The 25525-nt window shown below is 34.7% G+C and overlaps 1 protein-coding gene across 1 annotated transcript in view; it reads left to right on the top strand.

Annotated features, from left to right (window-relative positions):
* LOC121375939 (tyrosine-protein kinase SRK2-like) overlaps positions 1 to 25525 on the top strand; it is a 54116-nt gene that overhangs the window by 12747 nt on the left and 15844 nt on the right. Inside the window, exons 2-6 of the mRNA XM_041503664.1 lie at positions 17471 to 17676; positions 19085 to 19181; positions 19769 to 19873; positions 21826 to 21917; positions 22504 to 22662. Of these exons, the coding sequence (XP_041359598.1) occupies positions 17499 to 17676; positions 19085 to 19181; positions 19769 to 19873; positions 21826 to 21917; positions 22504 to 22662 (631 nt within the window). The 5' untranslated portion in view covers positions 17471 to 17498. The remainder of the gene's footprint in view (positions 1 to 17470; positions 17677 to 19084; positions 19182 to 19768; positions 19874 to 21825; positions 21918 to 22503; positions 22663 to 25525) is intronic.

Below are 25525 nucleotides of genomic sequence, written 5' to 3'. Positions count from 1 at the left end.
ATTTGATTATTTTGCAGATGAACTGTGTTGTGTTCCCTAAATTATTTTGTGTAGTATGTTTCAGAGTCTTCCTTGTTTGACTGATAAAAGTGTTAAATGATATGTCAGTGTCTAGATAGTAATAAACAAACAGGGACAGTGGGACAAGGGTTGTGTTAATTATAAACTACTGAAGTGCCAGATCACGATCCTGTTATCAGAGTACGGAGCATTAAAATAAGTTTATTTTTATTGACACATGCAGCGATATAGATTAAAGTTTTTGTTTAATGACACCACTGGAGCACATTTAATAATCATTGGCTTTTGGATGTCAAACATTTGGTATTTTGACATTTTGACATAGTCTTATCTTAGAGAGGAAACTGTCTACATTTTTCCATTGGTGGTAAGTGATCTTTTATAAGGATAGCATATACCACAGCCTTTGATATACTAGTTGTGCAACTTGAGCTGGATCAAGAAATAGCTCAATGGGATATACTAGACTGACCGTGCATCAGGCGAGCGGTTTACCACTGGGCTATGTCCCATTTCCATAAATCACAGATGCAATCATCTTAATGTAGAAAAGAAAATAACAGATATTAAGCAGTCACCTGTCTTGAGAGGTCACCGTAAGTGGGTCAGGAAGAGTCTTGTTATGTGTATGTAGTAATATTAAAGCTCAGGTAATTCACAAAGCTCTCTTAGGCTCTGCTAGACAGCATCCTCTTTGCAACTCTTTTAGCATTGTACTATGATATCGCTAAGTTGCGAGAGTTTAGTGAATTAGGCCCCTGGCTTCTAAAATTGCGAGAACGATCCTTTAATTTTTGCATCACTGCACAAGTTTAATTTTGTGTAATCCAGATTTCGTTCATGCATTAAATGTAAGATATCATTTAGATGGTCATGATGGGTTATTCAAAAACAAAATGAGTTACTTAAATTTGTTTTTGCATAATATATAAAAGGTTTGAAGTTTTCAGAGGCCCGAAAGGCAAGATTGTATGGTAACGACTTACTAAATCATACATGTAAATGGCTCTGTATGGTAACGACTTACTAAATCATACATGTAAATGGCTGTATATGGTAACGACTTACTATATCATACATGTAAATGGCTCTGTATGGTAACAACTTACTAAATCATACATGTAAATGGCTCTGTATGGTAACAACTTAATAAATCATACATGTAAATGGCTCTGTATGGTAACGACTTACTATATCATACATGTAAATGGCTGTATATGGTAATGACTTACCCAAATACGGTACTAAATCATACATGTAAATTGCTCTTTAAAATATTTAATTTGTTCTGAAATGCACTTTATTCTTTTTCTTCGTTCAAGCTATAGTTTGATCATGCTTTAGATTTGGAATCTGGTTGTGGTGATAAAAAAGTTTTCTTTGGAAGCCCAAAGTTTAACAGCCAGTGTTGCTCCATTTGGCCAGTGCTTTATCCTGGCTTCATCGTGTGTGTGTGTGTGTGTGTGGGGGGGGGGGGGGGGGGGGGGGGGGGGGGGGGGTGTTACTTTATTCAAACAAATACACTCATGTAGTCATCATATCCCAAGCTGAGCTAATAGAAAAATGTCCACTATCTACTGCCAGCATTATACCAACACTACTACATACATATAAAAGATCCCTTGCTGCTAATCTGCAGTGGGTTTCGATCATATCTCATTATCTGTGTGGTCCTTAACCATATGTCTGATGCCAGAAAACTAATTGAAATATGTTGAGTGTGTCATTTCCTCTCACTATCTAGACCAAGTTAATTCAGCTTTATGGTAAAAAAGTTTGTTTTGTTTAATGACACAACTGGAGCACATTGATTAATTAATCATCGGCTATTGGATGTCAAACATTTGGTAATTCTGATTTGTACTCGTCAGAGGAAATACACAAAAACAATTTCTAATGCAGCAAGGGATCTTTTACATGCACTTTTCCACAGACAGGAAAGCACATACCATGGCCTTTGTCCAGTGGTGGTGCACTGGTTGGAACGGGGAAAAACCCAGTCAGCTGAATGGATCCACCAAGATGGTTTGATCCTGTGACGCAAGCACCTCAAGCGAGCAATCAACCGACTGAGCTAAATTCCACCCTGCTTTATGGTAGACTCCAGTTTTTAAAATGTACAGAGGTGTCATTAAATGCATATATCATGAAGGATTTATCCACAATTTATTGGCAGGGTCCAGTGTCTGATGGGATTGGGGAAATTAGTGCAATTTAATCTAAGTTGGGATGTTTTTTTGAGGCCATTGAAGGATGCAATATACCATTATTAAATTATTTTTTTCACAAAATATTTACACATCATACATATATTGGGAAGTTTTGGTGCTACTTGCTTTTGGGATGGGGCCCATATGTTTGGTATCATAGAAATCCTGCATACATGCCTGGTCAGTGGCTTTCTTTTCCATTTAGATTCAGTTAGGTCGTTAACTCATGTGACAAAAAAAAAAAAAGACAATGAAATATAATGTTTCATCATGGATCATGCTGCTGTCTGATGGACAGATGAGCAGATAGTGTATACATGTACCACACCTTGACATCTGACAGCTGATAACATGAGACTCATAACATCATTAACTAGATGAAGCTAACTTAACAGTTGAATGTTTTTACGTCATTAACTAGATGAAGCTAACTTAACAGTTGAATGCTTTTATGTCATTAACTAGATGAAGCTAACTTAACAGTTGAATGCTTTTACGTCATTAACTAGATGAAGCTAACTTAACAGTTGAATGCTTTTACATCATTAACTAGATGAAGCTAACTTAACAGTTGAATGCTTTTACAGTGACCATGATAATATTTTAAAGGGACAGTCCTGAGTTTGCAGATAAAAGATAAAAATAACAGAGCCTTTTTGGCATCTAAAATTACATACTAAATAAATGTTCTTGTTTACATTACCAGTGATATTATCCAGTGTGTTTGCTATCATGTACTAATGTTTGCAGCAGTCATTGTTCATTTTATTTCATAATATATAATTCTTTGTACATACAAAATTTATGGAAGGTAAAGTCTGGTTTGAGCAACTACAAACACCTTTATTATACAGATACTGATATTCTAAACAAAAAAATGTCTTTAATATGTAATTTTAGTCATCAAAACCTATCTGTTAGCCATAAACATATTACAATGGCATCAAATGGCAGGACAGTCCCGTAAAAACTGTAAATTAAACAAAAACAAAGCATCCATGACTTAGTTTTGCACGGTTGTTGAAGAAACTCACAGGCACACATAGAGAATACACAGGTGTGTTTTTTGTGGGTTAATTCAACAAGTCTTAATGCTCAAATTATGTTTAATTGAACTCATTCTTCTATTGTAGCAGAATAAATAATGACCTGTCATGTGCTAAACTGAATTATGTATGGAGGATAACTGACCATCTGGCCAAGTAAATGGTAAATTTTATAGCACATATTGCACTCTCTGATTTGGACATCCCTGACATATGCCTCCCTGTCTCCCCCTCCCCTGAAATTTGCCCCCCCCCCACCCCCCAACAAATGCCTCACCTTCTATTTTGATGATCGGTGGTTTAAACATTATAAATGTGTGTAATTACACATGTGTAAGACATAAACAGGCTTTGTAAATTGGGCCCGATATGAATACTAGAAGCAACAAAAATGACCCCTAACATTTCAATATCAGCGTTCGATTGGTTGTATTATATCCTTTGTCCCATTTGAGTCACAAAAAGGGCTATCAGGCGTAGATCTTTTGCAGAGCCCCACAGCTTGGCATCCATCATAGTACTCACCATGGAAGGGGGTTAGTTTTCCAGCCAAGCCCCATTTGTATCCTGCTTTTTATATTTTCGAGATCAGCTTCAGTTATACACTAACATTACACACAGTTCATAAAAAATATTACCATATCCTACATTTTATGTACCTCTCAGTGCTAGTCATTGCAAGACTAGCGTGAAATGTATTGATGATTTTATGATGAAACTCCTAGTAGCCGATGATTAATTAATCAATGTGCTCTAGTGGTGTCGTTAAACAAAACAATTTTTTTTATGATGAAACAATTTATAACAATTATTATTTTGTTCATCCCATATCCCATCCTATGGTAAAAATGGAGGACTTTAGCATTTATATACATGTGTAAAATTGCAACCAATTATTAATCTCACTAATACTAAATAAAAGTATAGAAACAGGTTGTATTAGTTTTGATAAATAAATAATGTTTCTATATTTGGGTGATATGTAGCCCAGTAGTACAGTGCTCGCTCGATGCACGGTTGGTCTGGGATCGATCCCCGTTGGTGGGGCCATTGGGCTATTTCTCGTTCCTGCCAGTGCACCATGACTGGTATATCAAAGGCTGTGGTATGTACTACCCTGTTTATGGGATGGTGCATATAAAAGATCGCTTGCTGCTAATCATAAAGAGTAGCCTATGAAGTGGCAACAGCTGGTTTCCTCTCTCAATATCTGTGTGGCCCCTAATTATATGTCCGATGCCATATAACCGTAAATAAAATGTGTTGGATGCGTTGTTAAATAAAACATTTATTTTTTTCTTTTGTTTCTATAGTGGTTTTGACCTGCTCAATTTTTTTTTCAAAAACTGTTGCACAATTTTTAAAGTAATTAGCAAATTAATGTTGCTAATAAAAAATCTTCATTTGTTTCCTAACTACAGTAAAACATGACGAGGCTCAAAATAGGACGTAAAATATGGCCTGCTGTTTTATTTTTTTAAATAGCAGGTCCAAAAACATATGGCCTGCTAAGAAAAAATATGGCCTGCCTGAAATAAGACAGCACAAGGTGAGTGGAGGGTTGTGGACAGTGTGCGGAAAATTATTAGTCTCCTACCAGTCCAATCAGAGGGGACTATAGGTTTCATCTTCGTCCATCTGTCTGTCTGTCTGTCCATCCGTCTGTCCCACATATGTTTTCTGGATGTTCTTTTCAGAAGGCTTTGAGATATTGAGCTGAAATTTTGTGTATAGCTTCATCGTTTACCGTTACAGATCAAATTTGACAGAGTTAATGACCCTTGAACTTAGGAGATGTGAAAAAACTATTCTGGATTTTTGCAATGCCTGGAGATATCGAAGATGAAATTTTGTATATAGCTTTATCATTTGTATATAACTTTACAGATCCAAGTTGAAGTTTCATGGTGATTTACCCACTTTTCAGAGTTATGGCCCTTGAATTTAGGGAAAAATTGTTGGGCCCAGTAGGGGACATATGTATTGCTTTAGCAGTACTCGCAAAATGCTTGTTATCTCTAAGATGTATTTTAGATCATTATAAAATTAAAATATAACAGAATCACAAGCTCAGCCTAAGCTAAACAAGATGAGATGATCATACTATCAGTTACGCAGGTTTTTGACAGGGCGTACGGGATTGTACGCCCTGTCAAAATCTGTGTACATATTTTGGAGGGGCGTACAATCCCGTACGCCCTGTCAAAAACCAGCATAACAAATTTATTACCTTTTAGATCTGTTTTTATAAGTAAACAAAAATTACACCAAAATCAAACTATTAAACAAAATGCACACACATTTTGAGTTTGAGTTTAATAAGACAACATAACATCAAATTCTTCAAAATATATTGGATTTTTTTGTTAACAAATAACTACGCAAGGTATTACTGGGGTGGGATTTTTGGGGTGGGTTTTTTGTTAGCTGTTTGGATATTAAGAGTGTCAACAAGGATTTCGGGTGGTTTTACCCTAAAAATATTTCGAAGCCTGTTTCACAAAGGGAGACAACTCATAGCACCTTATGATCTTGCGTCTGTTAAACGTTTATGATTATGTTGTAATCATATTGGGAAAACAAAATTGAACACCCGCAGCCAAACAAAAATATTTGTCGTGTTGTACTAACTTACAGAACCTGTAAAAAAAAGCATGTCGAGTTATTACTTAAAATATGTTCGTGATAATTAGCCCAAGTTCTAACACGGTAACTGATTACGCCATGCTATATTCTAGCATTAGATTTTAATACGCGAAAAGCTAGAATCTAGTACATTTTTTGGCCAAACATGCTCAAGAAATCTTCAAATAAACAGTAAAAATAAAATTTACCAATATTAGGTATTCCCATTTATAATGAATTCAAGTCTTTTAACAAATTTAATCAGTGAGATGTGTTGGAGAAAATGTTGTCAGTCTCTGTCTCGTCAGCGGTTTGTATTTTCGTACAACCAGTCGAGCAAGTCACATGACATTTTGTACACCCCGGCAAATTCTGTATTTTCCCGCAAATCAGACGGTGTACTTGTGGTATGCGTTGGCTATTGACCAATCAAAATGCATGGAATTTATCTGAAAGGTAATAATTTGTACATATATTCTGTCTCCTTAAAAATGACCTACATTTTTTTGGGGTTGATAATTTTAGCAGGTGAATTTTTATTTCACCTGCCAGCTAGGTCTAAAAAACATGGACTGCTTTTCTCAGACCGCTATTTCAAGCCCTGTATCAAAATCTCAACCTTTTTTAATTTATCAGCCCGAGCTATCTCAAGGTGTACAAATTGTCCCAACACATAACTTTCACTAACAGCTATTATGGGAGATAACTTATCGATGCAGCGATATGTCAGGCTGTTTGATTCCATTTATTGTGCGTTAAACCAGCTTGGTGTGCATTAAAAGAAGCATATACATGTATACATGTAGCTGATTGTGTTCATGTGTGACCAAAAATAAATTGCTGTGGTCTAGTCAAACACGATTCTGACCTACATTTACATATAGAGGCATTGTCAAGACATGTATGTAGCATGTTTTAAAACTGCATGCATGAATAAGCAAGTCTTCTGAACTGTCATTCTTCTGTGTCTAGGCTTCTGGTACATCCAGGATATGTTTTTATCAGTTAAACGAGGAAGTGAGTTACATTGGAATGATTTTTTTCTTCACAATTGTTTTTCAAATTATGGTGCACTTGAAGAAAAAAGGTGATGTAAAAAAAATATGAGATAACAGATGAGATCATTGTACTTAACCATGTTTCTTGAAAAATGTCCTGTGCTTTTAGCCGGTGAATTTGCATTTTACCTGCTACAAATGTACGTCTACAACATGGACAGCGTTTCGCAAATTCAAACTGTGACTTCATTCATTAACCTGTTGGTCATCTTTATCAGATTTTGCAATATAATTAATTGATATATTAATATATATATATATAATATATATTTATATATATTTTTTTTAATAACACCACTAGAGCACATTGATTTATTAATCATTGGTTATTGGATATCAAACATTTGATCATTTTGACATAGTCTTAGAGTGGAAACCCACTGCATTTTTTTATTAGTAGCAAGGTATCTTTTATATGCATCATCCCACAGACAGGAAAGCACATACCATGGTCATGGTGCTCTGGCTGGAAAGAAAAATAGCCCAATGGGCCCACCAATGGGGAACAATCCTAGACAGACCATGCATCAAGCAAGCGATTTACCACTGGACTGCTATATAAATCATAAATCAATTTGTACATAAAATTATTTGGATTAAATTTGTAATGAGCATGCAGGGATTTATCCAGGTGTTCCCAAAAGCAAGTGGCACTGAAAATTCTCAATTTGACTTGGAAATATTCATGTAATCATGTCTTAGTTGATAACTTAATTTAACATTGATGCATTGTATCATTCAGTTGCCTAAAAGAAAGTCACAATTATGATTTACTCATGCTAATTTTCCCAATCCCATCAGCCATGGGACTGTGCTGAAAAATCCTGGATCAATCCCTGGTATGTAATTCAAAGTATTATTTCACATTTCACAAGAATAACGTATAAATATTTTGAGTCATTATGAACCATAGTAATGCCCCTTTCAGTTCATATTCACATCCTGAAACCGAATTCACATCCTAGATACTTTTTTACAAGCAGAATTACAGTTCAATAAATAAATGAATAATGTTTACTGCCTATGTAACTGAAACCCAATTCGCATCGTAGATATTTTTTTTATTAAAGCAAAATACAAGCAGAATTAGTTTCAATAAATTTGTAAAGCTGTTTACACATAAGCCAGCAGACAGGAAGTAAATTCAAAACATACTTGCTAATAATAACACTAATAGTTCATATTTTATTTTGAATTTAAAAATGTTTTCTAAACAATAACACTTTAATAAAGTAACATCATCAGATATGACAAACGTTATTTTTACGTTCATGAAGTAAAAACTCACATTGAGACAGATGACCTTAATTTGTAATGAATGTAACAGAAATTTAATTATTCTTTAATGCTCAAAATATTTTCAAATAAATTTATTGCATTTTTAAAAAGTTAAAAATTTTTTTTTTTACAAAATTTCTGTTATTCTATTGTCATGTGCAACTAACACAATTGTCGAATTGGTGGGATGCATCATACACAAAGTTAATGACTCATGCGGAAATATCTGGTTTGAAAACAAAGCATTATGATATCTGGAACAGCTAGACAGTAAAATAGACAAAAGAACCATGAGATCATAAAAATTAAATGGGTTCAAGAGATAATAAATATTTACAAGTCATACAAATGTATACACAATGTATATGTGTGTATGATGTAGATATGAAAATGTTAACTGCCAGCCAGGATGACAAAAGAAATGAATCTGGTATCCTGTTTATTAGTTGTTTATATTTATTACTATCTCATGAATTATTTTTAATGGTGATATTAACATCTTTGAAGTTGAAATGGTTATAGTGTTTATAGGTTTTATTACAGCATACAAATGTAGCTGGCATGTTTTTGTTAATTCCAAACAAGGGTCTAGATCATCTTTAGTTTAACATTTTGTAGAAAATGTAATGTACTCAGCATTAAAAACAAATCTATTTAGAGACCTTACAAAAGACATAAATTGAACTTTGGGATATTTTTGGGATACACTGGTCAATTAAAGGCTGTGGTATGTACTGTCAAACCCCTTCTCTGATGGTTTTTTCTCATCACAACCAGTGGTATATTAGCGTACACTTGTATGCTAATATACCACTGGTTGTGATGAGAAAAAACCCTGTCAGAGAAGGGGTTTGACAGTCCTTTATGTTTGAAACTATCAGGCCACTGATAATTAAATCACTGACCTCATAAGCTTCAATATGATATGATTCCATGGAAAAATCTTGAGTAAAGCTTGCACATGTTGACACAAAGAAGTTTTGTATAGCTCACATTGATCTATCACTGAATCAGTTTAGCTATATTCAAATACTGGGAACAGCAGGAGTTTCAAATAACCAGCCACCAGCATGTTGTTACCATATTTTTAAGTGGACAATAAAAAATGCTTCTGAGATAAAATTAACTTGCCCCTGTGCACACAAATGCAATCATGCACCTCGAATGTGAAGGACTGAGCTTTGATTCTAAGACTAAAGAACCTCATGCAAACACTCTAACCTCATGCAAACACTACTGAGCTAGATGTAGCTCCCACCCCATACACATTCTCTGAGATCTGAGATAGTTATATAATGGTTACTCTTACCAGGTGGCAACAATTCTTAGAGGTCTGAGATAGTTATATAATGGTTACTCTTACCAGGTGGCAACAATTCTTAGAGGTCTGAGATAGTTATATAATGGTTACTCTTACCAGGTGGTAACAATTCTCGGAGATCTGAGATAGTGATATAATCGGTAATCTTATGAGGTGGTAACAATTCTCAAGGGTCTGGGATAGTTATATAATGGTTACCCTTACCAGAAGGCAACAATTTTCAAGAGTCTGGGATAGTTATATAATGGTTAGTCTTACCAGGTGGCAACCAATCTCAGAGGTCTGAGATACATATAATGGTTACTCTTACCAGGTGGTATGAATTCTCAGGGTTTTGAGATAGTTACATAATGGTTACTTTTACATTATGGTTACTTTTACATTAACCAATCATCAGTGTCTGTTGAAAGTAAAAAATAAGTTCAGTAAGCATTTATAAATATCATATTTTTTCTATTCTTTATCAGGTTTTTTCTTTTAGTTGGCTTTTTGAATATAACACTAACAATTATGCATAGATATTGTTGTTCACATTTTGTTCTTATTTTAATTTGGTTCTTTTCTTGGTGTAACATTGTATTGTATATAATTAAGGCAACCAAACAAATTTTTTATTGATACATTCTAAAATGAAAATGTTTAAATACATTTTAAAGATTCATTCATTGTTTTATTGACTTTCATTAATTCATATACCTTTGTCCAACACCCACTAGCTGATTTTATTTTGTACTGGGGTATCGTTAAAGGAGACCGGACACCAAAAGACATGTAGTGTGTAATGGATTAAGTTAGCGTCAAAGACCGCATTACTCTAACGCTGCGTCTTAGGTTTGGGGTAAAAACAGAAGTGGGCAGGATTATGCATAGATCTGAACGAAAGCGAGGCAATACATCATCGGTGAGAGTTACCAAGCAATACTGGTACACGTGTTGATTCTTTGGTTTCTTCTGTTTTTTGTCTCCAGGTTTATCGGAAATTTAATTTACAAGATAATTAGTGTTATTATATATTGTCGACGTAATTATATGATGGTTAACTGTGCAGTGTTTAACTGCAACAGTAACAGCAATGCATCCCAAGAAACGGCCAACATCATGGTTTCGATTTCCAAAAAAACGAAAGGTGTTTTAAAACATGGACAACGGGCTTTACACCAACTAAATACAGCAGGTTATGGTACATTTACAATGTGAAAATTAAAACAAGTATGTACTTAAGATATACATTAAATAAAGGTATTGCAATTTGTTCACATACGAATATTTAAACTTCACATTTATATACCTATAATTACCAAATTAATTTTCACCGACAGCCCATAACGACTCCATACTAACGTCTCTTGATCTAGTTGGTTTGTTAACCTTATAACAAAACACCTTCAAAACGTGAATTATTACATTAGTTAACAATGTTTATAGTCAGTTCAGTATATTGTCATTAAAATTAAAATGCTAACACTTTGGCAGGAACAACATACATGTATGTACTGTGGCAAGAAGGAATGATGGTTAATTAGTTTTAAAGCTAATGTCGATTATTAAAGCATAATAAAATTGTACTTTTCAATGCTTTCTGTATGTCATATTAAAAATACTCTACACCAAATAATTATTTTAATACCTACCCTGGGTTTCTGCCAGAGGGTGCGGAGGGTAAACTTACATGTATGTACTAAAAAATCTCAGAAATTAATGTGTGTATATATATATATATAACGTTTTATTTTTTCGATAGATTTGCTGTTTAAAATTTATAAAAGTGCATGAAATAAAATGTTCAATAAAAAAAACATTTCAAACCTATAACCACCCAATATACTCCAATTTAGCTTTTACAGGCCCGCAGGAACGACTTGGGCACTGACGGACCGGGTATAAACTCTACATCAGATTTTGGTTACAATGGCAAAAATTAATGTGATAAAGAAAAGCTCACAAGTGGAGGGCACACACACACACACACACACACACACACACACACACCCCTCCCCAGTTCCTACGGGCCTGTTTTATTACGTACCCTCAAATTATTTTCTGGCAAAAAACCTGGTACCTTTGGCAGAGGTTGAAACAATTGGTCGTCTAATTTTCGACTGTTACCATAAAATAATATAATTAATAACTTTTGGCATCTAGCAATTTAAACCAAAATTAACAATAGTTACCACATGGAATAAGCATCGTATATTATTTTGTTTTACCTGTAATATATTTTCATCAGGACTTCCTTCTTCCTCCATGAATGATTAAAGAAAATAACATCGGATATATTGTAATTATTTTTATTTTATTTCAATATATATAACAAATGTGTTTTATGTCAGTATGTGGAGCAATTACCTGAAACAGTTGGTTTGAAATCATGATTACAAAATCCTAAAGATAAAAGGAACTGGTTCTTAACCTTACCCTCTACATAGTATCTACATTTGTATAGGCCTGTAGGAACGATATTTGAAGTGGGGTGAGGGGGGAGGGGGAATACAGTCTCTAGTGAGGGATACAATCTAGTGAGTGATACAAACTAGATTTTTATCTTTATTTATGCAAAGTAGTGAAAACTTAAAACATACATTTTCTTCCTAAAGTGTGTGATGGAGAACAAGCCCCTAGGCCCGCCCTCCCCAGTTCCTACGGGTCTGTTGTATTTTATATTAATAAATGCAAAGACTACATAATAATATTGTCGATAAGACATATTAGTTGTAAAGTGATTGTCAGTATGTGGCAACAGTATTAATATTTTCCAACATTTCTGTTTCTGTACCCAGCTGTGGACAGTTTCGGCAGACTGGTAACACATTTTCTTAATAATTAAAAATACACGGTTTAACCAAACACATTAAAACTTGGAGGGTACCTAGTTAAGAGAATAAAGTTTTTTGTTAAATTATTATATCTTGCTTTGGTGAGGAGGGGACACTTTTTGCAAATTTGTGAAATCGACCTATGGAATATCCACTGACGTGTCATTTTTACATCTATGCTAGTCTATGACCGTGTGGCTTCCTCGTCTTCGTCGGCAGTTGATTCATCCAAATTTTCGTCTAAGACAACATTTCCAGGATTAGGGACAAAGTCTCTGATAAGTGGTTCAAACTGATATGGTTTGATGCCATTAGCACAAGCTGGACATAATTCTTCGTCACTTGAATCGCTAAGTTCGTCCATGCTGCTTGGTAGTTTCTTCAGTTTTCCTCTCATCGATGACGTCACGGGTCTAGCTCATTAATTGTCGACAGTTTCTGGCAAACATCGGAAATCAGCGGAAAACCCCCCCAACCAAGACTGTCACACTTAACTTAGTCAATAAGGGGAGCGCGGTAGTTGCGTGTTGTGGTTTATGACGGCAAACAATTCATTACGCTGTATATATGGTTTGGTGTCCGGTCTCCTTTAAATATCCATACTTTCTTTTTGTTTAAAAAATATTTTTAGGAAATGTATGAAGCATAACACCTCCCAGCTCTGCATGGCAGCCCTGTTTACATGCACGTATATATTATGAAAATACTATAAATAAGTATAGCTTATGCATTGTATAATATGAAGAGCCACCAGGAACTAAAATGTAACCTTCAAGGAGTGAAATTTAGGTGTGTTGTAATATCACTTTGAATCAAGCCAGCATGTACTTCCTGTCAAGGCAGGGTAACTGTCCAGTTGCTTTTCAGGAATATAGGCCATCCTGTAAAAATAATTTGTTGTAACCCAACAAACTGTCTTTCTTATCTATATATATATATATATATATATATATATATATATATATATAAGATGTATGTATGTATGTATATATATATATATGTATGTATGTATGTATGTATGTATGTATGTATGTATGTATGTATGTATGTGTGTGTGTATATATATATATACATGTATGTGTGTGTGTGTGTATATATAATATGTATGTATGTATGTATGTATGTATAGATAGATAGATAGATAGATAGATAGATGTACATGTAGATATTGATATTGATATTGATATTGATATGATATATGATGATGTGATATTATATTATATTATATTATATTATATATTATATTATATTATATTATATTATATTATATTATATTATATTATATTATATTATATATATATATATATATAACACAACTTGTTTTAATTTACCAAAAGAAACAAATTCTGACTCACCAACCCACTGTTAGTGTTATGTGGTGGACAGTTACATTGGATTGGGTTGGGAATTATTTAACATGCATGTTCATAGGAAGCTGTTGTAGTGCATCCCTGTGTTGGATGTAAGTTCTGGTGATATACAGCAAACTAAACATGTTTAAAGGATGGCTTTATTTTCACATCAGTATAGTTTAAATATATCTCAGTTCGTGGAGATCCATGTCAAATAAAATGGAGAGCATGAGCTCAAGAATGATTGTACAGTGGTATTAGTACATGCACTTTTGACTTCATTTTCTACCACCATGTCAGTCAAGTTCTGAATTTGTCATTGTTTATTCTCTTGACAGATATCAACTCATGTCTACTCAGGTCATTACACGATGGTTGTCAAACATTGAAGTATAGTTAGGTCATTACACGATGGTTGTCAAACATTGAAGTATAATTAGGTGTGTTTGTGTGTGTGTGTGTGTGTGTGTGTCATTTGTGCTAGATATATACTATCTATAAAATAAAACAAAATAATTCTAGTGACTCATCAGTATATAATTGCAGTTCTCCTTTCCTTCATCATCCTCTAAAGATTCTAAAAAAACAACTTTTTACCAATAAATTAAATTATTTGGTTGTAATTTTTATGGGTATTCATCAGTAATAAAGGTATAATTTTATGTTTCAAAGAAAAAGTTGCCAAATAATTTTGATGGGAAGTCGCCATGCAATTTTGAGCTAGCACCTTTAATGGCCACAGGTTTTATAATATTTACAAGTTTATTTATTACATGTAACAGAGGATAATAAACAAGTTAACAGTTATTATCACATTTATGTCCTACAAGTTAACAGTTATTATTAAATTTATGTCCAGAGTGAACTGATTTTCACTTGTCACAAGCTTTAGCGAGTGTCAAATAAAAATTGTTTCACTAGCAACATAAATTTGATAATAACTGGTGCTGAGTTTGTCATTCTGTTTATTACCCCAGCTATTTTTTCCTCTAAAACTAGTAAAAGCCTTTTATTTTTGATATTAATATATGTACATGTATGTATACAAACGATGTAAACCATTTTACACACTGGTCTGAGTACTTACTACTATAACTTAGTATTTTAATCACGTTCACCGATACCGATATGTTTTAATCATTAAAGGGACATACCCTAGTTTCAACTTGTGAAAATTAACACTAAGTTTACTTCATCTACAAACATGTAAAGTTACAATTGAGTGAAACATGAGTCTGTGACTTTGAAATGGTGAAATACCCTCTAAAAATAGACTAAAACTTGACTGCATAACTGTTACTTCTCAGACACACATGCATTTTTAAAAATATGAGAAATTCATTTTGTAATATTAAAAACACCAGGATGACCAAAAACACTTCGAATGTACAGAAATTGATAATCTAAACAATAAAATCTAAGTAAAGTATGATTTAAGTTATCAAAAATGGTTGTAATAGTCAAAAATATGTGTTAGTGTTTAAAAACTAGGGTATGTCCCTTTACATTTTAAAGGTCCACAATCATGGCACATTATTAATACACAGTATATAAAAAAAAATACATAAAGATTACATTAAAAAACAAAAATACCACCCCAATTATTAATAAAGCGACTTTTTGTAAAACGCTCGGGGAAAAAACACTGATCCAGTCGATTTGATCTGCATCTGACCTGTGACGTAGTATCAGGTGAATTCCACTCATTCATCAGTAGGTTAGCATGGCGACAGCATGTAATGATTCTTTGGAAAATAGCTCATTCTTATCGGACGTTAGTTTGGACATTTTGGACTTGTCGCATTTGTCTATTTATTCTAATGCTACCTCGATTGGTGAGGAAGAAAATTTGTTAGGGGTACTTCCCTATCAGTTTGAACCATAGTACACCGACGATGATCCGTCGAGCCAAATGCAGTCAGCCTATTTGCAGCCCCGGTACCCGGACGTCGCCGGGTGACAAAAACAAAGCCCAAATGTTAATGCCGAGGTGTACATTGTTCATATTTGGCACAAAGATACACCTCAACACGATGCATTTATATATGTTAAAAAAATAAATGTAGGAAAAATATTTTTTAGAAAAAATACTAATTAATATTAACTGATGACTGGATAGCATTTAAATAATTAATGTATTGTAATTAAAAACAACAAATACACGTACATATATTAAATATGTTTTAAAAAAAACATCATTAAATATATTAAACAAGGCGCATTCATCGTCAATCTAATCAATACTTGGTTACAGACATCTACGATTGGTACCAGTTTCGTTTACAAAATATGAAAATAGAAGATTTTATTGTTCGAAGTTAATCCTTTAATTGGTTAACTAAAGGCTTATTTGCAAAAGCAATAGGCCTACATGTCTACAGATTTTGCAGACAACGGTAGCTCAGACAGCATGTGACACAGTCGGCTCACTACGAGATCAAGGAATCTAAGTGGTTGTGTGTGTACTGCCAATATGCTACGGTATCTGTGATTATGTAATGTTGTTGTAAAGAGGTATTTTCAGACGTCGGATGCACGTTTGTTCCTAATTTGCTCTGTCGGTGTCGGAAGGTGTGAATTCCATTGTAATGAACAGAATAACACTGATGTACGTTTGTTCCCGACAATTTGTGGTCAGATGGTGTAAATGTCGCAGTAATGACGGTCGTTGTAGTGAGGTCTGACTGTATATGTTAAAACAATAAATGTAGGAAAAATATTTTTTAGAAAAAATCTCATTAATATTCAGTGGGCCTATCTGTTTTTGTCTTCGGGCGATGTTCGGGATATCGTAATGTACAGCCCGAACATGAAAAATGCGATTTAAAAAAAAAAAAAAAAAATTCCTACATTTATTTGTTTAACATATATAAATGCATCGTGTTGAGGTGTATCTTTGTGCCAAATATGAACAATGTACACCTCGGCATTAACATTTGGGCTTTGTTTTTGTCTCCGGGGGCGACGTTCGGGCTCCGGGCTGCAAATAGGCTAAACAGGGGGGATACAGGCTTGGAACAGACAAGTTCTTTAACAAAAGTTTTGGTGCCATTCCCATCGACCATCTTAGATAATTGTCGTAATCCCCAGATGTGAAGAGGTCACTGCAAATCGAATCCCATCTTGACGGTCCTTTTCAATACGCACGTGTTCGGTTTAAGAACTGCTTCTGTGCAAACAATGTCGGTTTGTCTTTCGGGAAAATATGCAAACTTCTTTTGCCTTTAACTGCAGCTTTTATACATCCATACACCGAACAATGGTTCACCATGTTCCACATTTGAAAGATGTCTTCAAAATAATATTCCAAACACAAAATTCAGTTCAATAGAATAACATTTTCGCGTTTTAAAAGTACACGTCTTCCACTTCCATGTAAATGACCGAAAGGCTGCGAATCACCCATTCATGTTATGCCGGTTAGCGCGTCATGGGTCACATGACTTGACTCTTGGAGTTCAGAGGCTTTTTGGCAAGCGATGGGAAAAACGCGATTTTTTATTGCGAATATATTAAAAACGGGTACTTCGTACAACAAAATGTATATACTGTAAAAGGTATACGTAGATACCAAACAATAGTGAATTACGTTTTTGATAAATGTAGACCTTTAAATAATTTAGACAATATAGGTACATGTATGAGATCTGATTTCACTTGCCTTAGTGGGCAAAGGTTTTTCTTCTGTCTATAAAAAAAATAGTATAATTTACAAACCATTGATTGTATGTTACTTTGTCTTTCAGATAGCTTGGATCGTAGTTAGAAGAGAGGATGGGGTGTGTCTTTGGCCATGAACGGGAGAAAGAAATTCCCCAACCGCCCTCACTGGCTGATATCGGCAGAGCTTCTATTTCTGAAGGCATTGCCCTTTCTACTTTACAGCCCACGAGTCCCGTGTCTCACAATGACATCACAATCAGGGACCTGCCACCTGTACCACAACCCAAAGGTAAGTTTGTGTCGTATTTAACTAACACGGTTCCAAAGAATGTGTTATTGGAATGGAGGTAGAGTGTTTATTTCTAGTCATGTGACAATGCATAAATGATAAAGGTATGTCATATAAGAATTGTTTGTGATTTTTGTGTCAATTTATCAATGTATAACTGTTACAAATTGTATAAAATCACATAACGTAGAGAAGTGATTTGATACTAAATAATTTAAATTAAATTCACAAAAATGGCAAACAATTCCTATAATTAGAAACAGCACAACTTATTGCATAAAAAACCCCCAAAACAAACAAGATTTCTGAAGTCTTTTCCAATATCAGTTTTATGTAATGACATCACATTTGATGTAATAACATAATTTTCTGAGGCTTATCGAGGGATAACATTTGGTTTTTAAGCAGTGTCGTCCAATCAGAATAGAGTAAATCATATAAAGGTGGGAAGTTTGTGTAGCCGTTTATTAGATAAGTCGGTGATCACCGGGAAACATCAGGAGTGATTATATACTCACCTCTAGAGACTTCATTTTTGAGTTTATAAAATTCCTGAATTGCAATTTGCACTCCATTAGCTGGAATAGACAATAATCAAACATTAGACTCATTGCCATAGTTTGTAGCCAATCTGTCATTTCACAATACAGTAAAGTACACTTATGACGGAAATGCTTAGAAGGAACTACTGCATAGAACGAAGTGATCGTAAAGTCCCATTTCATCTGCCTATATATCAATGACCAACTTATGCAAATGTGTACAACAAACTACTGTTATAACAAACTAACTATCATGGTCCTTTCCAGTTCATTTATAAGAGTACTTTACTGTATTGCTTTCTTTTCTTTCCACCAATAAATTAATTGAACCATGTATGTTGTATGTACATTGTGAGATTAGGTAGAATGGGTGATAATCATACATTAGACTCATAGCCATAGTTTGCAATGTGCCAAGATGTCATTAAACACATTTTTTTTTTTTTCCACCAATAAATTTGTTGAACCATAGATATTTGTGCTTACATTGTGAAATATTTTGAATTGGTTCCTGTAAATGTCAGGCTTTTATTATTATTTTCATGGACAAAGTAGATACAGGGTGTATAAAAAAGTAACAGAGCTAAATAATGTGAATTAAATATATATCACAGCAAGTGCGTGATTAATTCAACCAGCCAACAAACTTTAACATACAATTTGGGGACATAAATTATAATGCAAGTGTAGTCAGACTGTATTGTTAAGGTTTTGTTTTGATTTGTGTTTTTTTGTTGGTGTGGTGCATTTGTTTTTTTGGTTCCAGACCATTGTGATGGTATAATAAACATAATAGTTTTAGCATTTACATTGACCAAGAGTTAAAAAATGATAATTTCATGTCCTTTCTTTTTCTTATATTTCAGAGGCTATCGTATTTCGTGGAATGTACGACTTTGAAGCCATTAATGATGATGATTTGTCTTTCAAAAAAGGAGATCTTCTAGAAATAGACGAATCTAGGTGATTCCATTTATTCAATCATAATTCATTTGAGTTTAATTTATTTGTACCAATACAGTATTTGGAACAGTGTTTAAAATAACAGAAATACACACAAAATAACACAGATCTAAGACAGTGAACATTTAAAAAAAGAAATCTGCGACAAGCATTTGTTTGCTGTGTTTAAAACACAAGCACATTGTGTATATTGGCAAGATGGCTCTGTCTGTCCTGGGTCGGGCCCCTAGCTATCCAGGGACAGGACCCGGGACAGACATGCTTGAAACCTTAGTGGTATATGAGCATGTAACAATAGTTCAGCTCAGCTCAGCTCCTACCATTTTCATATCACGGAGCTCTAAAACCTTTTGGTAGTTAGTAGATAATAAGCAAACATGAAGTTTTGTCTAAATGTTTTAAAGTGTCTTATATTGATTTTTCTGCTGGATAGCCTAATAAGTGTTATTTCTAAAGAATTCAGTTATCTTTTTAAAAATTGCTGTTTGGTTTAGCGATCTGGTATTTGTATAATTAATGCATGTAATATTTTTTTTAATTGATTATGCAATATTTTTACAGATTAGTTATGAATTGCTATTTTACAGTCAAATTGGTGATTGGTGGGTTGCGACAAATTTAAGGACAGGAATGAAGGGTTATGTTCCAAGCAACTATGTGTGTAAAGATGACAACTCACCTCAAGCACAAGAGTAAGTATCTGATTTAATTTTCACTTTTGAAGCCACCTTTATTTAGCAGCCATCTTTATTACTGAGCTCAATGAGCTCTATAGATAACACATATGAAATGACAACATAAATTCAATACTCTACACTTTTAGAGATAATGAATCCTGCTTTTGAAGCCACCTTTATTTAGCAGCCATCTTTATTACTGAGCTCAATGAGCTCTATAGATCATAAATTCAATACTTTACACAATCTATGAAGATTCATTTTCATGGTAACCAGAAGTCAGTATCAGGTTGTTTTTTATAGTCAGCTAAATATCGCTATCTGTGGCACGGTCAGCTAAATATTGCTGTCTGCAGTTGGTTGCACTTCAATTTGCAAAAAAACGGTGTGGCCTGTCACTTGTCCAAAATGGCTTCGTTTTCATAGTTTCCTTGACATCACCAAGTCGGTTTTGTCTACGTCATCTGCAGCCTACACCAGGGTGCATGTCCATGCTTTCCATTTGTTTATGTTACATTTAACCAAGTTGCCTTGTGAGTGGCAGGAGTTCTGGCTGTCCATTTTATGTTATGTTATGTTATGTTATGTTATGTTATGTTATGTTATGTTATGTTATGTTATTCAATTTAGTTTTGTTTTATTAATTATTTATTATTATTATAATTATTACTAATATTAATATTATTATTATTATTATCTTTTGTGCATTTTGGTATTTACGCCTCTATACATTAGAGTGAAGAACTGACTTTACAATTGTATTATGATATGAAAATACTAATGGTAATTGAGAGTCAATAACACATGGACATGTTTACAGAGTGAAGAACTGACTTTACAATTTTATTATGATATGAAAATACTAATAGTAATTGAGAGTCAATAACACATGGACATGTTTACAGAGCTCGCCTCTTGGTAGTACCTTAAATTCATATTGAGTGATCATCTTCATTAAACAACCATTTTTATTAAGTAGCTGTCTTTATTGGAAAGTAATGGAAAAAAGCTATGGAATGTGCCATTCTGTCATTGGAAAAATTGCATTCAGAAGATTGCTTGCAGCTAATACTGGACAACAGTTTAAAATGTAATGGGATGTCCTATTCTATTACTGAGTTAAATGCATTCAGACGATCCCTTGCAGCTAATACTGGACAACAGTTTAAAATGTAATGGGATGTCCTATTCTATTAATGAGTTAATTGCATTCAGATGATCCCCTTGCAGCTAATACTGGACAACAGTTTAAAATGTAATGGGATGTCCTATTCTATTACTGAGTTAATTGCATTCAGACGATCCCCTTGCAGCTAATACTGGACAACAGTTTAAAATGTAATGGGATGTCCTATTCTATTACTGAGTTAATTGCATTCAGACGATCCCTTGCAGCTAATACTGGACAACAGTTTAAAATGTAATGGGATGTCCTATTCTATTACTGAGTTAATTGCATTCAGACGATCCCCTTGCTGCTAATACTGGACAACAGTTTAAAATGTAATGGGATGTCCTATTCTATTACTGAGTTAATTGCATTCAGATGATCCCCTTGCAGTTAATACTGGACAACAGTTTAAAATGTAATGGGATGTCCTATTCTATTACTGAGTTAATTGCATTCAGACGATCCCCTTGCTGCTAATACTGGACAACAGTTTAAAATGTAATGGGATGTCCTATTCTATTACTGAGTTAATTGCATTCAGACGATCCCCTTGCAGCTAATACTGGACAACAGTTTAAAATGTAATGGGATGTCCTATTCTATTACTGAGTTAATTGCATTCAGACGATCCCCTTGCTGCTAGTAGGTTATGTTTGTGAACAAATAATGCAGAGTTGTTGAAAAATGTGTCAAATTCTGCTTTGATTTAAGATTATTGAAATATGTGTGTAAAAGCAATGTGACAAGTTTAACACTTGTTTTATACTAATATTTGAATACATATTTATTTGTACAGTTGGTGGTTCAACTTTGACAGAAAAGACTCGGATAAAATGCTGTTGTCTCCAGGAAACAAAGTTGGAACATTTCTTGTCAGAGAATCTACTGGTATCTCTTACAATAAAAATAATAATTTAAAATTCAGCATTATAACACTGTTTATTACCCATATGGTTAAAAATAGCTTGGTTTATGTCAAAGTATTATGTCCCACTATGATATAAATTGGGACTTAACACCTCAAAATCATATAATTAGCACACTATGACCTTGCCAGAATGTCGGTCAAGCAAGTTCATTATTAAAATTAAATTTAATTATGGGTAATAATAGGATATTAAACTTGCTACTATTTCATGACAATTGAAAAATATTTCACTAGGGACATAAACATGATACAAAATGAATTTAATATCCTATAATTAGTATGACAAATATATAATATTTGACGAATTACAGTACTTACTGTTTTATATTCATATGTTTGTAAAATATATTTAAATACAAATTTTAGTCAGTAGATTGAAATCAGTTTGTATGCAAATTATTTTCCTTGTTAAAATCAGATATACGGTCCATATCTTCATATGTAAGAGTTTTCTGCATAGTTAATTTTGATGTCTTTGGTTTACATTGTTATAGTTTTATCACAGACGTTGCAATTACTGACTTAAATTAATAATTATTTTAACAGATAAATCGTCCTATGTGTTGTCTGTACGTGATGTGGACAACGCGAAGAATGACCCATGTGTGAAGCATTACCGCGTGAGAACTATGGATCGAGGCGGCTACTACATCAGTCCCAAGAGAACGTTCACCAGTCTAATCAAGCTGATTGAACACTACAAGAGTATGTAGTCTTCAGTAGGGGGGTCACGATACACCTGCTTCACAGTACAATACATATCACGATACAGAACCTGCGGTACAGCATTAATCATGATACCTGATTCACTGGGGGGTCACGATACACCTGCTTCACAGTACAATACGTATCATGATAAAGAACCTGCGGTACAGCATTAATCATGATACCTGATTCACTGTGGTGTCACGATACACCTGCTTCACAGTACAATACGTATCATGATAAAGAACCTGCGGTACAGCATTAATCATGATACCTGATTCACTGGGGGGTCACGATACACCTGCTTCACAGTACAATACGTATCATGATAAAGAACCTGCGGTACAGCATTAATCATGATACCTGATTCACTGGGGGGTCACGATACACCTGCTTCACAGTACAATACGTATCATGATAAAGAACCTGCGGTACAGCATTAATCATGATACCTGATTCACTGGGGGGTCACGATACACCTGCTTCACAGTACAATACGTATCACGATACAGAACCTGCGGTACAGCATTAATCATGATACCTGATTCACTGGGGGGTCACGATACACCTGCTTCACAGTACAATACGTATCATGATAAAGAACCTGCGGTACAGCATTAATCATGATACCTGATTCACTGGGGGGTCACGATACACCTGCTTCACAGTACAATACGTATCATGATAAAGAACCTGCGGTACAGCATTAATCATGATACCTGATTCACTGGGGGGTCACGATACACCTGCTTCACAGTACAATACGTATCATGATAAAGAACCTGCGGTACAGCATTAATCATGATACCTGATTCACTGGGGGGTCACGATACACCTGCTTCACAGTACAATACGTATCATGATAAAGAACCTGCGGTACAGCATTAATCATGATACCTGATTCACTGGGGGGTCACGATACACCTGCTTCACAGTACAATACGTATCATGATAAAGAACCTGCGGTACAGCATTAATCATGATACCTGATTCACTGGGGGGTCACGATACACCTGCTTCACAGTACAATACGTATCACGATACAGAACCTGCGGTACAGCATTAATCATGATACCTGATTCACTGGGGGGTCACGATACACCTGCTTCACAGTACAATACGTATCATGATAAAGAACCTGCGGTACAGCATTAATCATGATACCTGATTCACTGGGGGGTCACGATACACCTGCTTCACAGTACAATACGTATCATGATAAAGAACCTGCGGTACAGCATTAATCATGATACCTGATTCACTGGGGGGTCACGATACACCTGCTTCACAGTACAATACGTATCATGATAAAGAACCTGCGGTACAGCATTAATCATGATACCTGATTCACTGGGGGGTCACGATACACCTGCTTCACAGTACAATACGTATCATGATAAAGAACCTGCGGTACAGCATTAATCATGATACCTGATTCACTGGGGGGTCACGATACACCTGCTTCACAGTACAATACGTATCATGATAAAGAACCTGCGGTACAGCATTAATCATGATACCTGATTCACTGGGGGGTCACGATACACCTGCTTCACAGTACAATACGTATCACGATACAGAACCTGCGGTACAGCATTAATCATGATACCTGATTCACTGGGGGGTCACGATACACCTGCTTCACAGTACAATACGTATCATGATAAAGAACCTGCGGTACAGCATTAATCATGATACCTGATTCACTGGGGGGTCACGATACACCTGCTTCACAGTACAATACGTATCATGATAAAGAACCTGCGGTACAGCATTAATCATGATACCTGATTCACTGGGGGGTCACGATACACCTGCTTCACAGTACAATACGTATCATGATAAAGAACCTGCGGTACAGCATTAATCATGATACCTGATTCACTGGGGGGTCACGATACACCTGCTTCACAGTACAATACGTATCATGATAAAGAACCTGCGGTACAGCATTAATCATGATACCTGATTCACTGGGGGGTCACGATACACCTGCTTCACAGTACAATACGTATCATGATAAAGAACCTGCGGTACAGCATTAATCATGATACCTGATTCACTGGGGGGTCACGATACACCTGCTTCACAGTACAATACGGATCATGATAAAGAACCTGCGGTACAGCATTAATCATGATACCTGATTCACTGGGGGGTCACGATACACCTGCTTCACAGTACAATACGTATCATGATAAAGAACGTGCGGTACAGCATTAATCATGATACCTGATTCACTGTGGTGTTACGATACACCTGCTTCACAGTACAATACGTATCACGATAAAGAACCTGCGGTACAGCATTAATCATGATACCTGATTCACTGCGTTTTCCCAGTATAACAAGAAGTTGAAGCATGGGTGAAATGATTTAACACTAAGAAATAAACATGATAAAAAGGAAACACTGATTAAACACAGTTTTAATGTGGAAACACCACATCATAGACTTAGTGACATAAACAGTTACATGTTATCTGTCCACTTAACTTGACAATAAGTATGTCTCAGTACTAATTGGTGTTGGTAAATCAATACAAAATTAAAATAGGAATCAATACATGGTCAAAATATGAATTGATACATAAGCAAGGGATTCATGTATCATATCTCCAGCTGTAGTATTGTGATGGCCTACATTGGTTTATCATGCCAACCTTAGTCTTCAGTGTTAAACAGGTTTAAGCTGTGCTTACCCTCTTTACATACATTAAAATGTCTGAGAATATTTTCTTGTGATCGTCAATATATTTTTAGCAGATATCAATCATTAAATTAATCCTTTTTTGAAATCCCAGAATTATTTCGGTCCAGTTGGAGGGAACTATAGGTTTTGTCCTATCTGTCTGTCTTGTCTG

Source organism: Gigantopelta aegis, chromosome 6 (genome assembly GCF_016097555.1).
Source record: "Gigantopelta aegis isolate Gae_Host chromosome 6, Gae_host_genome, whole genome shotgun sequence".
Taxonomy (NCBI): Eukaryota; Metazoa; Mollusca; class Gastropoda; order Neomphalida; family Peltospiridae; genus Gigantopelta; species Gigantopelta aegis.
The sequence above is the reverse complement of the archived record's forward strand: the minus strand, read 5'-3'. Positions and strand labels throughout refer to the sequence as shown.